Consider the following 15,095-nt stretch of genomic DNA (forward strand, 5'->3'; position numbering starts at 1 on the left):
GAAAGGAATTAGACGGTCAGAAAGGCCTACTCTGGAAGGCCCCCCACGCTGAGGCAGCCCCAGGAGCTGGAGAGCAAGCTGCCTGCCCTCCTATTCTCTGTGGGGCTGTAACTTCTGGAAGGATATAGGCACATCGGCTGGAGCTTGGGTCACCACGGTAACAGCACAGGTGGCCCCTGCTGGGATGGACATTTGGCTTTCTTTACACAGGAAGAGGTTTCTTGGTGCTGTGTCGAGCAGGTGACAAGTGGCATGTTGGTGACAAAGAAAATCCCCCCACCTCCCGACAGAGGCTTTTGGGGGGCCTTTCTCTTGGCCCCCAGCAGCCTGCACTCATTCCGTGCTCCCACCCGGGGACTCAACTCTCCGTAAAGACCTACACAGAGGTGACTGTTTAACTGCTGTCCAGACAGGTCCCCTTGGAGACGGAAACGGGCACTGTGATAATTTGTCTGGACAATGGTGTCACCTGGACGCTCCCAGGCAACCCGGTCCTGTGGTCACCCTACAGAGGAGCCACGTGAGAGAGGCGGGCAGGAGAGGGGCCACCAGACGCCTCTCCAGGAGTGAAGGAGCCCGTTTGGATGTCCCCCAGTTGTTGACACTAGAAGGCTGTCTCCATGGCAACAAGGTCAATGGGAGATGGCAGCCGCGTTGGTTTAATTTTCACTGTATTCTTGTTGACAGGAGTAAAGGCCCAGCTTCTGATTTCTTGGTTCAACTGGATAAAATTTTCATTAGATTTAACTTCTCATATCCAGACACCCACATATGATTCAATTTTCCCGTCTCACCCTCAGCTCCTTCTCCTACTGGTCCTGAGGACATTTTCAGAAATCTCATTTCGAGGAGTGTGGAGGCTGAGCGGGGACAGGGTGGCGTGTGTGTGCGCGGGCACGCGGTGGCGTGTGTGTGCGCGGGCACGCATGGGCTGTGTCCCAAATGGGCTTGTAATTCCTGGTTCTGAATGTCAGGGGACGTGGGGCATAAGACCCCCCTTTCCATCTTTTACCAGGAGGCATCGTCTTCGTTCCAACAGTGAACAAGCCCAGGGAAAGGCAGAGGGTCTGAGGACATCTTCCAGGTGGGAGGGACCTCGGAGGGGAGGGGCGGGGAGAAGGGCTTCCCAACTCGGAGCTGATTTGGGCCGCTTAGGCCGCACCAGCAGGAAATTCAGGCCACGTGGGGATGGAGCTTCCCGTACCTCTGCACTTGACCTCGCAGGCAATCTCCTAGAAGCTCAGTGGCATAAAAAGTGGCCTTGGCGGAGCGGTTCCGCACCGGCCCCGCTCACTGGGCCAAGGATGTGCACTGTGGAGCGATTTGAGTCTCGCAGAATCTCCTGATTTGCTGAGTGGCATTGTGACCGAGGCCGGGAATTCTTTGCTCTGTAGTGAGAGCGTGACTGTGCTTGAAGTTCTCTGATTGTCTAGCAATGTTGGATGGAAGCCCAATTTGGCAGTGTGGGGGGGGGGGGGGGAGAAGAAACTTTAGCCATTCTCCCACATCTGGGAACCACGTGGGCTCTGAATTCTCTTCTCTTTTAGGCTCGACTGCAGCCTCTTCTTCCAGGCTCTGCCCAGGGGCAGAGGTGGCAGGAGTGACCACCTGTCCGCCAGCCCCTCCGGGCCACTAGCAGCGGGGGCAGGGGACCAGGTTTTGGGGTTCCGGAGGGTCTCCGTCTTGCTTTTGGGAGACCCTGGACTCAGATCCCTCCTCCGTGTGCCCGGAGGTGGCGCCCTAGAAAGGGGTAGCTGTCTCTCGCCTCCTACCAGAACCTTCAATTTTCAAAGAGAAGCTGAAAATCTGGAGATTAAAATGTTGGCAACAAATTCTAAGTTTAACAAAATCACTCCCCAGCATGAGCAGGGCTGTGTCAGCTCTGGGAGGTGGTCAGGCACACCCTCCCCACCAGCACAGAGGGACCCCCATCAAAGCTCCTGGAACTAGTGGATGGCAGAGTCGGAGCAGGGGATTCTGTAACAGCAGGGAGTGCATGGCGCCCAAGTGGCCCTGAGGAGGCAAGTAGCCAGTGAGGGACAGGAAGTCAAAATAAGTATTTCTCTTTCAGTTCTCTGATGTGGGGGACAAACCAGCTAAATAAAATTTAGCCCAAGGGAGAAAGGCACATTTGCAAAACAAGCCTGGATCCTTCCAGCAGAGCAGGAAAAGGAAGTAATCCCTATTTAAAACCAGCCTATCCTACTAAGTGAAGTCAGCCAGACAGAGAAAGACAAATATGGTATGATATTGCATATATGTGGAATCTCAAAAAAAAAAAGGGGGGGGCTTCCCTGGTGGCGCAGTGGTTAAGAGTCTGCCTGCCAATGCAGGGGACACGGGTTCGAGCCCTGGTCTGGGAAGATCCCACATGCCGCGGAGCAACTAAGCCCGTGGGCCACAACTACTGAGCCCATGTGCCTAGAGCCTGTGCTCTGCAACAAGAGAAGCCACCACAATGAGACGCCAGCGAACCGCAACGAAGAGTAGCCTCCACTCACTGTGACTAAAAAGAAAGCCCCCATGCAGCAATGAAGAACCAATGCAGCCCAAAATAAATAAATTAAAAAAAAAAGGAACAAATGAACTTATTTACAAAACAGAAAGAGACTCACAGACATAGAAAACAAACTCCTGGTTACCAAAAGGGAAAGTGGGGGGAGGGATAAATTAAGAGTTTGGGATTAACATATACACACGACTACCTATAAAATAGATAACCAACAAGGACCTACTGTATAGCACAGGGAACTATACTCAATATTTTGTAGTAACCTATAAGGGAAAAGAATCTGACAGAAAGAATATATATGTACACATTTGAATCACTGTGCTGTTCACCTAAAACTAACACAACATTGTAAAGCAACTATACTTTAGTTAAAGAAAACAGATCAGCCTTGCCTCTTCCTGCCTCTGCACTGCCTGCTCTCCCCTGCGCCAGGCTGGTCGGTGCCCAGGAGGCGTCCGAGAGAGAGTGGGAGATGTAAGGAGACCCACCCTGCCTGCTCTTCATCCCTGCAGCTCCTAACCAAAGAGACAAGCAAGATGGACAGGGGAATCCTCCCCAGGCCCTTGTGTACTGAACCGTCTCCCTCCGTGACTCCAAATCCAGCTGACACAGGCAGAAGGCGGGGCAGAACCTCTGGGCCTCACAGGCTTCATCCACTGATTAACGCCTCTGCACTTAGGGAAAGAGCTGCAGTCCTGGGCCCTGGGCCCGCCACGGGGATGCAGATGTGCTTCCCTTTATGGGGCTCCAGGGTTTCTCATGACTTCAAGTCGGTAAGTGTCTGGCAAGACCCCATTATGTGATGACACTAACATTTAACTTTCAACCCAAGGAAACTTCTAGGGTTGGTACCATGTTTTAATCCAGAGTCTATGCAAAGACTTTACGGGGTCCTGAAACACCCAGAAGTGATACACCCTACTCTTTGCACAAGTTCAAGGTCAGCATTGCCTCCGGTGCCAGCCTCACTTCCACATGGATCTGAGAATCAGCTGATACTCAAAGAGGCCTGTGGCCCCAAAAAGGGGCCGACCCTGATCTCTGCAACAGGGCTCCTTGGCTGGCTTCTCGCTGGAAACTGCATTAGGCTAGGATCTCTCAAAAAGCAGGAGAATCTTGCTTGTTAAAAAATTCAGATTCCTGGGACGTCCCTGGCAGCCTAGTGGTTAGGAGTCCACGCTTTCACTGCCCTGGCCCGGGTTCAGTCCCTGGTCAGGGAACTGAGATCCCGCAAGATTCATGGCCAAAAAAAAAAAAAAATTAGATTCCTAGGGCCCTGCCTTTTATCAACCTGCCCCGGAGGTTCTGATACGGGCCACTGCTGCCGGCACTGAGCCCATGTCTGTGCCCAGGCTCTGCGGGCCTTGAAGGACTGGCAGGGGGTGGTGGGTAGCGAGAGGTGAGGGAACCACAGCTGCTCTGGCTTCCCTGAGCCCCCGTGGTGGGAGGCCTGGAGGTGCACACTCTCCTCCCTGACTCCTGGTCTCTCACTCCTACCCTGAGTCTAACTCCAGAGATGGGAACACTGGAAAAGGCTGCTAATTGAATATTTCTGGCCAGAAAGAAACCTTCCAGCCCTGGGTGACAACAGCTTCCCCTTTCCCTGGACTGATCTACCCCCCCCACCTTTCCCTCCCAACTCACGGTACCCCCGCGTGCAGCTCCATGGGGACAGCAGCTATGCGATTTGCTTTGCAAGTGCCCCTCCATCACCCAGACTGAGACTTGAAGTACGCGTTCCTGGTCACGGGCGAAGCTGCCAGCCCCTCCACCTGCAACCGGCCAGGCTATGCCTGATCAGGATAGACCGCATGGGAGAGGAGGCTCCCTAGGGCCCCCTTCTGTCTGTTCCAGCCCCCCCATCCCCCTCCCAGACCCAGAATCACAGAGCAGGTTCTCGGCACTAGGTCCACGGGCAGGGGTGAGTCGTGCCCCCTGCCTGCCTGCTCCTATCCCAGCCTGGGGAGTGGGACGCCTCCGGAGAGGTCACGTCTCTGAGCCGCTCTGCTGCTGCAGGCCACCAGGTGGCGCTAGGCGACCAGGAACCGGTTTGGTGTGGGCCCCAGAAAGGAAAGCCTTTGTTGATTTTACTTCTTGATGTTCTATAATCACCAGGATGACAATCTAAGCAAAAAAGCAAAACAAATAAACACCGCCCCTCTTACTGGGTCTTTGGTCTTTGTCTGGAAAATGATGAAAAAACAACAGGCGCCTTGACATACAACCTGAGGCTTGGGTGTGGCAACAGTGAGGTCCGCCCCTGCAGGCAGAGGAAGGGCTGGGGGCTCTGGAGACGGAGGGACCTCACTGTTGGCTTAACCTGCGGGGTGAGTAGCTCCTGGAAGACGCCGCTGAGAACCAGTCTGTTCCTTCTGGTCTCCGCCGCATCAGCCACGTCTCAGCAAGGGGGCTCCTGTCTCCAGCCACCCTGCCTTTGCCGTCCCGGCCTCACGGAGGCACAAAGGCTGTGCTCCTCCGGAGGGCGCACGGGGAGGGGCTGACACCCTGGCTTCTGGAACACCTACAGGCTGCAGGAGCCCAGGGACCAAGGTGACTGGGAGAACTGAGGATTTCGGGGAGCTAGGGGGGCACACTTGAACCCCACACTGAACATGGGCTCCACCACCATCAAAATGGTCCTCATCACCTTACACTTGGCTTCGTCTGTGCCCACCTACACTCAACATGGCCTCCCTCCCCACACTGAATATGGATGGTCTCCATCCCCACACTGAATATGGATGGCCTCCACCCTCACTACCAACATGGCTTCCATCCCTCCCCACGCTCAACATGGCCTCCCTCCCCACACTGAATATGGATGGTCTCCATCCCCACACTGAATATGGATGGCCTCCACCCTCACTACCAACATGGCTTCCATCCCTCTCCACACTCAACATGGCCTCCACCCCTCTCCACACTCAACATGGCCTCCGTCCCCACTACCAACATGGCCTCCATGCCTCTCCACACTCAACATGGCCTCCATCCCCACACTGAATATGGATGGCCTCCACCCTCACTACCAACACGGCCTCCACCCCTCTCCACACTCAACATGGCCTCCATCCCCACTACCAACATGGCCTCCATGCCTCTCCACACTCAACATGGCCTCCATCCCCACACTGAATATGGATGGCCTCCACCCTCACTACCAGCATGGCCTCCATGCCTCTCCACACTCAACATGGCCTCCATCCCCACTACCAACATGGCCTCCATGCCTCTCCACACTCAACATGGCCTCCATCCCCACACTGAATATGGATGGCCTCCACCCTCACTACCAACATGGCCTCCACCCCTCTCCACACTCAACATGGCCTCCATGCCTACTACCAACTTGGACTTTATCACTTCATTCTTGACATAACTTCCTGCCTCACACTCAACACAGCTTCCGCAGTATGGCCTCCACTCCCGTGTACTCAACGTGACTTCCGCCTCCCCCCCCCCACCCTCCCGTCAACATGACCTTTACCACCTGACACTCAACCTGGCCTCTACCCGCACCCTTAACACGGCTCCCATGACATCTACACTTCTCCCTCCATGCGATTTCCATCACTTCGTACTCAGTGTGCCCTTTAAGCCTCAAACGTGAGGCTCACTGCAGTCACCTCAGCACCACACCTGTGTGCACCCCTGCCTGCTCTCTCCTTCTTGCTGCCCACCCAGCCTCCCTGCCTCCCGTCTGTCCCGCACGTTCCTCCAGGCCAGGGGGCCAGGGAGCCTCCCGACTGCTCTGAGCCTGGATCTCCTGGATGTCTGGGCACTTGAAGGCAGAGCCGTGTATTCTGCTCTCAGGCCGTCTGCTTCAGGCCCCTCAGCTGGTCCGGCCTCTTGGGTTTGTCTTCCTGAGGGCAGGGCCCGGGCTTTTCCCCACCTGGCAGCCTCCGCAGGGCTGGCACTGGGCTGAGCTCAGGGCAGAGGTTCTAGAAGCCTGTTCTGGTTTGGTGTTGGTGGCGCAGGAGTTCCCGAGGGGCCGTCCAGCTGGTCTTTGCCGGTGCCCCTCAGCACAGGGCTTAGCAGGGGCTGAGCCCTCAAACTCAGGAGAGAGGACCGGCCTTCTGGCTCCGGCGCAGCCCCGACACCTACATACTTTGTGTCCACGATGTCGTTTGACAGCCACAGGGCCGCAGGGAAGGGCCCATGATCGTCCCGCCCTGAAGGACGATGCTGCTCAGAGGGCTGGGGTGACCCGTGCTAGGCCGCTTGCTGGTCAGAGGAGGAGCTGGGACCCCCCCCTCCCTGCTCCCATACCCCCGCCCTCACTGCCACTTCACCCACTTTCAGGGGGAGGGTCAGGCACTTTCTCTGGCCCAGACAGTGCCGGTGTCCCCACCTGAGCTGGGGAGGGGACGGTGGTGGTGTGCTAAAGGGCTCTTGGAGAGAGCCTTGAGGCTGGAGGGGCTAGAAAACAGCCCTGGCCCTGCTGACTCACACGTGCGTCCTCGCGCATGTCCCTGTGGGTCGTGGGCCGTGTGTGCATGTGTGCACTGAGGGGTGCACGGACGTCGGCAGGGGGGCTCCCCAGCCAGCTCTCCTGCTTTCCCCACCCAGTGCCACTGAGGCCCCGGGACCCCTGAGCAATGATAGAGGGGCTCCAGGAAGGCAGCGAGAGCAGAGCCAAGCCCAGAGGTAGCCGGTGGAGCCGCCAGTGGCCTCTGGGCCCAGGGAGGCCTGCGAGGAGGCCCAGGGCTTGCTGGGCAACGCAGGGCCACCTGGCTGGCTAGGGCGCTCCAAGCAGAGCCCTAGGGAGAGGGGGACAGCTGGGGAAGGGCTGAGAACACAGCTTAAATCTCACGCCCTCATCCCTCACTCTGCATGGAAAATCCTCACCACCTGCTAGCCGGGAAGCGGCTGGCATCCCGTCCCCTCGTGGGCTGCAAAGGAATGGGGCAGGGCAGAAAGCCGTGGAGCTCAGAGTTGAGGGTCCACTCCAAGGAAACTGGCTCCATCTGACTCCCTGAGGGTGGAGGGCTCGGGCCACCGTGGTTCGGGGCAGCCGAGGATCACTGAGCGAGTTTCCCGCCAGGCTGGCGGGACCGAGGCACAGAGCTTGTTTTGCCCATCATTCTTCCCACTCAAGGTTGACCCGGGAGGAGCGGATCCCACCTGCCCAGCCCCCGCTCGCACTATGGCAGTTCGCCGGGTCCAAAGCAGGTGGTCTCTCAGACCGGCTGCGCTGGAACATATCCTGGAGTTTCCAGGATGAGATGTGCTGATCTTTAGATCATGTTCACTTGAGTTCCATAAACTCCAACCCTCAGACGGACGGGCATCCTCAGGCCTTGAGCTGAGCTGAGCAATTCTCAGCTGAGGCCTTACAGGAGGCTCCCTAGGCTGCACTTGGCTCTACTCAGCCCTGAAGGACTCACATGCAGAACCCTATCCCCAAAGGAAGTTAGGATGGTAGTGCTTAGAAAAGACTATACTTCCCAGACTCCCTTGCCAACGAGGGGTGACCCTATGACCAAATTCTAGCCAATGATATATGAGTGGAAGCGTTGTGTGCCACTTCTGGCCCCCGTCCTTAAAGGGATGAAGTTTGCCCTCCATCTCTTCTTCCCTTCCCTCTGGTTGGAATGCAGTTATGATGGCAGGTGCTGGAGCAGCCATCTTGGGCCACATAAAGAGGGCAACGCCCTAGGGATGGCAGAGCAACCAGCTGGAAAGAGCCTGGGCGGCTGATCTGGTCCCTGACACTGTGAGGCTGCCCTATCAACCCAGAGTTTCTCTGTGAAAGAGAAATAAGCTTTAAGCCACTATTCTTTTTGTCTTCGTCACAGAGGCAGGACCCGTATTCTAAATACCACAGAAGGGACTGCAAAAGACGGGAAGCGTTGCTGGAAATAGACCGGGAATTCCTATCAGAGATCTTAATTTTTTCCCCCTTGTCTTTGTTTTTTTTTAGTCTGGAGGAGGCATCCCTCAGTTTGCAGGTTGAAGGGAAGCCCCCAAAGGACTAAAGGGCACCCCTGCAAGAGTCAAGGTGGGGTCCTTGGAATCAGTCTGGCTCAGAAGTTGGCGTCTGTAGGATCTCCCCACCCCATCGTCAACAGGTGAGGCGAAGGCGGAGGAGCAGAGTCTCCTTCCCCACGATGAACACAACATTTTGATTAAACCACTGACAACTCTGCTGCAGGGCAGAGAAATTTGGAAACATCAGGAAGTCAACCTGTGAAGTCTTTGAAGGAATGTGATTTATGTGAAAATGTGATGAAGCTAACGTGTTTGGCTCCAGCGCTGGGGTGGCACGCCTGATTGTGGAACCCAATCTGATGCCTTCCTGGCTCCCAGCATACCTCTGCTTTCCCCGAACACGGGTAGCTGCTGCTCTGTGTGTGTTCCAAACCCAATCGGCATCTAAAGCTTTTATTGGAGCCGTATTTCCTGGGCTGTGTTTCCGGGCTGTGCATGTCTAACCGGAGCTACACACACACACACACACACACACACACACACACACACACACACACACCCTGAGTGACTGCACCGTGCTGCTCTCGTGTCTGGGCACCAGGGACTCAAGTGTGATTAGCTTTATGGGGTGTTTGTTGTAGTTTTACATAATTTCCTTGATGCACTGCAGACTTTTAAAAGGCGTTCACAGTTCTCTCCAGTTAAGCATCAGAGAAGGACCGAGGTCTGGTTTCCAGCCCCTGGAGTTCATGGCTTCATCCCCTTGCCTGCTGTGGGAGGTGGCATTCCTGTTGGACTCAGACAGGCTCCTGTGTGGGAGGGGGAATTTTCCCAGGTGGGGCCCCTTCTGAGGATGGGGGCTGTTGTAAGGGGGTGGAGGCAATGAGGGGAGAAAAAGGAAGCAGCTCAGATAAAAGAATGGGGAGGCAAGGGGCCACAGGGTGGCTTACAAGAGAACGGCCATCGGTGTGTGTTGAGAGGCGCTAGGAGGGCCCAGGCCAGAGCCTCTGCCTGGGGTGTCCACCTTGAAAGGTATCTCTCTCCTCGGGAACATCCCCTTGGCTAATCTCTGGCCAGCTCGGTCTCTGGAACCTCCCAGGACATGGGATGAAACAGTGGCTTCAGCGCCTCGGACCCGGGTCTGCAGAGGCCCAGGAGCCAAGCTGGGCCCCTTGGAGAGGGGCCAGATGCTGCTGGTCTTGGTACAGAGACTGCTGGATGCTTTCCCTCACTTTCCAGAAAGGGAACTAGGGTTCTGAGAGGGTGAGTGGTTGGCCTGAGGTCACACAGCGAAGCAGTCCCAGAACCAGGTGCGCACCTGCAGCGCCTGGCTGCCCGGACTCGACCGGCCTGGCAGCGTGGTTCCAGTGCCAGCGGTTATCAGAGCCATTGCCCCACCCAGCCAAGGCTCTGCCAAAGAGGAAGTGTGGGCAGCTCTGGGGGAGGAAACCCAAGGTCAAGTACAAGCCCTGTGCATTTAGACACCACGGAATGGAAGGCATGGGTGGGCGAGGCGGCAGAGCAGACCCAGCACCACTGCCCTGCTCCCCAGTCCCTGGCCTGGCCTTGGAGGGGTGCCACTGGGCAGCTCCGGCTCTCAGGGCCTGGACACCGGGGGCCTCTGTCAGGTGCTCGGGCCCCTGCGGAGAGGGGATCAAGCTGGGCCCAGCCACGCTTACCCAGCCCCCTCACAGATATTTACAGAGAGCCTTCCACGTGCCAGCATGGTGCGGGGCCCCGAGGAGCGGCAGGTGGCAAAGGTTCACGGGAATTAGCTGGGATGTTTCCCAAGTTTCTAGGTGCTCCGCAGAGCTCTGAAGAGGCTTGCGTGTCCCCTTCTGGTTAAGGAGGCTGACTTCATTCTGATGTCTCCCTGGGCAGGGGCAGTGGCGTGGGGTCCGCAGGTGGATGAGCTGCGGGCACACCCAGGAGCTCATGCTCCGTCCTGAGGGTACCAGGTGGCTTCAACAGGACAGCTCTGGTCAGAGCTGCAGTTGAGGAGGGTTCCACCGGGCACAGCCTGAGCCTGGAAGGCCCTGGGCCTCCTGGCTTTAGTTCCCAGTGGCGGCAGCGAGGCCAAGCTGGCCGGAGCCTCCCCACAGGCACACGGCTGAGGAGGACAGCATGGGGGTGGACCTCAGCCTTGGGGTCCAGCCCCCGGGCGGGCTGGACCATCAGCCTATTGGGGGTCCACTTCCCTACTCAGAACCCTGTCCCTCCTGACCCCATCCCCAACCTTGTGGCTGGTGGAGGGATCCTCCCATCTGAGCACTGAAGGCTTCTCAGGATGAGCTGGTCACCGCAGGTGCCACGTGGCCTCAGCATGGACACTCAGTGACCAGACACTCGCTGCGCCCAGGAAAGGACATTTCAGCTGCTCCCTGGATGTGCTTCCTCCCCGCAGCCCGACTTCCAAGGGGGCCACAGGTTCTGACGGCCCCATTGACCCGCTCCCTGAGGTCTAGTGTGATGACAGGTCTTTGCCCTGAGCCTCAGAGGTCAATGTTCCGGAACCCAGGGCCCTGTGCACTGGACGGCTTTCCCCGGGTCTGTCCTCCCTGAGCCCTCCGTCCAGGCAGCAGGAGATGCCACCGGGAGCCCCCGCCGGCTGCCCGTGGAAACCAGGCACCGGCCATGTCCCGGCTTTTCGGACACGCTCGGTGTTTTGCATTCAGAGCTCTGCTCCTGACAGATGCTCCCGGCAGCGTCACTTTGCTGACACAATGAAATCCAGCTCAGTTCCCATTACTTGTGTGCCTCCCTGTCTGGGAGCCAAGGGTGTCCCGTGTCCAGGAGCAGATGGGCCAAGGGCAGGAGCCTGGCCGGCCTGGCCGCGGGCCACAGGCCTCTCCCTCCCCGGACTGCCACCGCGCCCCTGTGTGCGGCCTGCAAGACAGAGGTGCCAGGCGCTCTCCACTCTGCTCCTCGCCCACGGGTTTTGTGCTCTCGAACCCACTTTTCTCATCTGTAACGTGGGCTGATATCTGGGTCCTGGCCGTCGCATAGGGAGCCCCCGAGGACCGGGTGGAATTGGGCAGGGTCCTTGTAAAAGCTAAGTTCACTGGCATCTGAGCAGAACGGGGCTCCCGCCCCCGGATCCCCAGGCCCCGGAGGACCTCTGGCCCTGCCTGGGTGGCCCTGGCCGACCGGCCGCGCCTACTCACACATGGGCTTCAGCTGCCCGATGAGCTCCTCCTTGGTCCATTTCACCCACTCCTTCTTGTCGGTGTTGATGGAGCAGAGGACGGGCCCGCAGGGCTTGCCGCAGTCCTCGATGGCCGGGACATTCAGGTAGTGCACCAGGACGATATCGGGGTTCTGGGGGGAGAGCACAGACACTGGTAGCATGAGGGTGGTACGGAGCCTGCCCAAGGTCACCCCAGCAGGTACAGACAGGCTGAGCATCTCCACGCCGGGCTTTCTCAACCTGGGCACCACTCACCCGTGGAACCAGATCACTGTCTGTGGTGGGGGACCACCCAGCAGCACCCCGGGCCTCTGGTGAGATGCCATCAAACCCCGCCCCCTCCCCCAAATCTCTAGACATTGCCTGTTACCCCCCGGGGGCCAAAACTGGCCTCAGTTGAGACCCACTGCTCTACATGTGGGCGGATTCATGTGTAACTGAGGACCACACATGAAGTTAAATGTACCTCTAGCCTCATGTCCCGGACCTACGCCCACAGCTGCCCCAGCAGCACCGGCCCCTGCTCCACTCTTTACACGCACTTCCTCACTGCAGGTCCCTGGACGTCCCTGACAGGTATCACCACCACCCTCTTCTTAAGGGGGAAACGGAGTTCCTAGAGTTTAAGGCACCCTGCGTGACATGTGGAACTTCCCTGACCAAGGATCGAACCCGTGTCCCCTGCAGTGGAAGCGCAGAGTCTTAACCACTGGACCACCGGGGAAGTCCAAGGCATCCACTTCTAAGGGCTGGATGCCCCTCTGCCCCTCAGCCTGTGGTCTCCCTGCACAAGCATCTCTAAGCATCGCCCAGGAGACAGCTGTCACTTGGAACCTCTGGAAAATCTTCCTTGGAAATCTCTTCGGAGCTTATGAATGGAAAGAACTCTCCCCGTGAAGATGGTGAAAGCACGGTTTTGTCCCCAAGTGGTTTTATTGAAATGGGGCAGCCTGTTGCCATCAGATCCAATTCAAGGTGACTGCGTCGCTCTCCACCCAGCACCAGCTCTGATAGCAACACACCACAGGGGCCTCTGTGGGGCAGCAGCTTCACTGCAAAGAGCACAGGCCCTTCTGTGGCTTTCCGTGGCCCCCCAGAGGGTGAGGCTGTTTATTGGGTCTTGTCAGTCCTGACAAAGTTGTTAAAATAAAAGCAGCCATGTCACTTTATAACGCATCTGAATAAACGCAGAAAAACCTCCTACCCCAATCAGAAAGTATTTCTTGAACCGTAAGGAAGTGCATAATAATACAGCAAGGTGCTGCAGGGAACTCTGGAAAAGCCACTTGGAAGGTCCCATCCTGTGCCATTTGCCAGATACGTCTCCTCGGTTTCTCCCTCTGGATACCCAACCCCGAGTCCTGGGCGGGCGTGAGGACCAGGGCACGGAGGAGCCTGGGTCTGCGGTCACCTTTTAGGATCTGATCAGAGCCAGAGTACTACATGAATATGTGACTCAATCAGTGCGTTAATAAATAAGGACTCGAGACGACTCCATGACCGGTGCAGGAAAGTATACTGGTATAATTTTAAAAGATTTTCAATAAGGGTTGGAACGTAGAGTTTTTTTTCTTGCCGACGCTCAGTTAACCAGGAAATTAAATCCACACAAACAGGAGGTTTCTCGTTAATGGCAGCTTTTCTGGATTGCGGTAATCACACCCCTTAATAACAATGATAATCCCTGACATCGCACAGCACTTTATTCTTTTCACAGCACTTTCTAGCCATTAGCTCACTTGGTGCCCATGCAAGCTGGGGACACGGGCAGGGCTGGGCAGGGCAGGGCTGGGCAGGGCTGGGCTGGGCTGGGCAGGGCTGGGCAGGGCTGGGCTGGGCAGGGCAGGGCTGGGCTGGGCAGGGCTGGGCAGGGCTGGGCTGGGCAGGGCTGGGCAGGGCTGGGCAGGGCAGGGCAGGGCTGGGCAGGGCAGGGCAGGGCAGGGCTGAGCAGGGCTGGGCTGGGCAGGGCAGGGCTGGGCTGGGCAGGGCAGGGCTGGGCAGGGCAGGGCTGGGCAGGGCTGGGCTGGGCAAGGCTGGGCAGGGCGCTTTCTGTCTGCAATGAGGACCCCGAAAGCCCAGTGAAGTTGTGACTTGACCAAAGCTGCGTGCCTGGCAATGCAGAGCTGGGGCTGGAAGCCACAGCTCTGACTCTGCTTTCAGGTCCTGCCGAGACATCTGGTGACCTCTTTTTCGCCCAGGCTAACTGCCTTCCCATTTCATATTTAAATTCGTCCTTGCAATATGCCCAAGAGGCAGGTGGGCTAGGTAGATTTGTCATGCCCGTGGCCTGGATGGGGTGGCCCAGGAGAGAGGGAGCCATCCTCCCTGTGCCCCAGCCCTCTGTTCTTTCTACCGACCAGCACAGTGGCCTCCTTGCGCTGGGAGCTCCTGCCTGAGTCTGTGCTTGTCCAGACGGCAGCGTCGGCCACTGAGCAAGACAGAGTAGGGATCAAAGGGACGCAGGGGCCCGCAGGCCACTCAGGGCTTCCTCTGATCACAGCCCCTGGAGCAGGCGCCCAGCCCTGCGGGAGGAAGCCAGGATGCCAGATGTCTGGGAAATGAAAGGCCCTTAGCTTCCTGCCCCACTGCCCCACTGAGCGCAGCCTGGGCACCTGGAAAAGCTGCGGGAAGCCAGGGCAGTGGGAGGGCAGGCGGGGGCCTGGGAAGCAAAGGGCACAGAAACCATGCACCAAAACCCCCAGAACTTGAGCTCCTGCCCCAGAGCACCCAGATTCCCCTATCTCAGGAAGTCCCATTCCTTCCTTCAGGGTCCAGCTCCACTTCTGCATAACCAGCCTCCACCCACTCTTTGAGGACAGGCACAGGCTCGACACCTCTTCCTCCAGGAAGCCTTTCTGGATACCTCACCCTCTGTACCTCCACCACAGCAGGGTGGAGATTGGGTAGAGATTGTCTTACTAGTCTGTAAGCTTCCTTCGTCTGCTCAAGCACAGGGACAGTGCCCGGGAGCTATCACAGCATCCGGCAACGCCTGCTGTTCATTTCTTTTTTGCAGAGTTGAATCAGGCTGACTTTGGATCTTCTATCCGTACTCTTCCCAGACTTGTGCTCAGCTGACACCTGGTTTTGGTTTTGTGTCTTCGAAGGGTTGGGCAGCTTCTCTGAACACAGGGTGTTCGTAGGAAGCTAAGAGGCAAGGCTGGTTCTTAACCTTTTCTGGGTCTAAGGCCTCTGAGAATTTGATGAGGGCTGTGGCTTCTCCACTCCCAGCCCAGAAGAACTCCCCAAGGCGCATCAACGCTGCATTGCAGGAGCGCACAGACCCAGTGGTCTGTGGACCCCACATCTGTAGCCAGGGGCTTAGGGATTCAAGATCCGCTGTGGCCCCTTTCAACTCAGGGGATGCGCCCAACACGTACATCCCCTTCCCAGGAGCCTCCTTCCTGGGCCCTGGGCCTTGATACAATTAGGAGAAGGCCCCGGTCCCTTACGGCATCAAGGAGG

The 15,095-nt window shown here is 57.4% G+C and overlaps 1 protein-coding gene across 19 annotated transcripts in view; it reads right to left on the reverse strand.

The window, feature by feature from the left end:
* CAMTA1 (calmodulin binding transcription activator 1) overlaps positions 1–15,095 on the reverse strand; it is an 894,219-nt gene that overhangs the window by 100,926 nt on the left and 778,198 nt on the right. For all 19 annotated transcript variants that reach the window (XM_004272346.4, XM_033432830.2, XM_033432827.2 and 16 more), the window contains one exon: positions 11,608–11,761. In XM_004272346.4, the coding sequence (XP_004272394.1) occupies positions 11,608–11,761 (154 nt within the window). The remainder of the gene's footprint in view (positions 1–11,607; positions 11,762–15,095) is intronic.

This window comes from Orcinus orca, chromosome 1 (genome assembly GCF_937001465.1).
Source record: "Orcinus orca chromosome 1, mOrcOrc1.1, whole genome shotgun sequence".
Classification (NCBI taxonomy): domain Eukaryota; kingdom Metazoa; phylum Chordata; class Mammalia; order Artiodactyla; family Delphinidae; genus Orcinus; species Orcinus orca.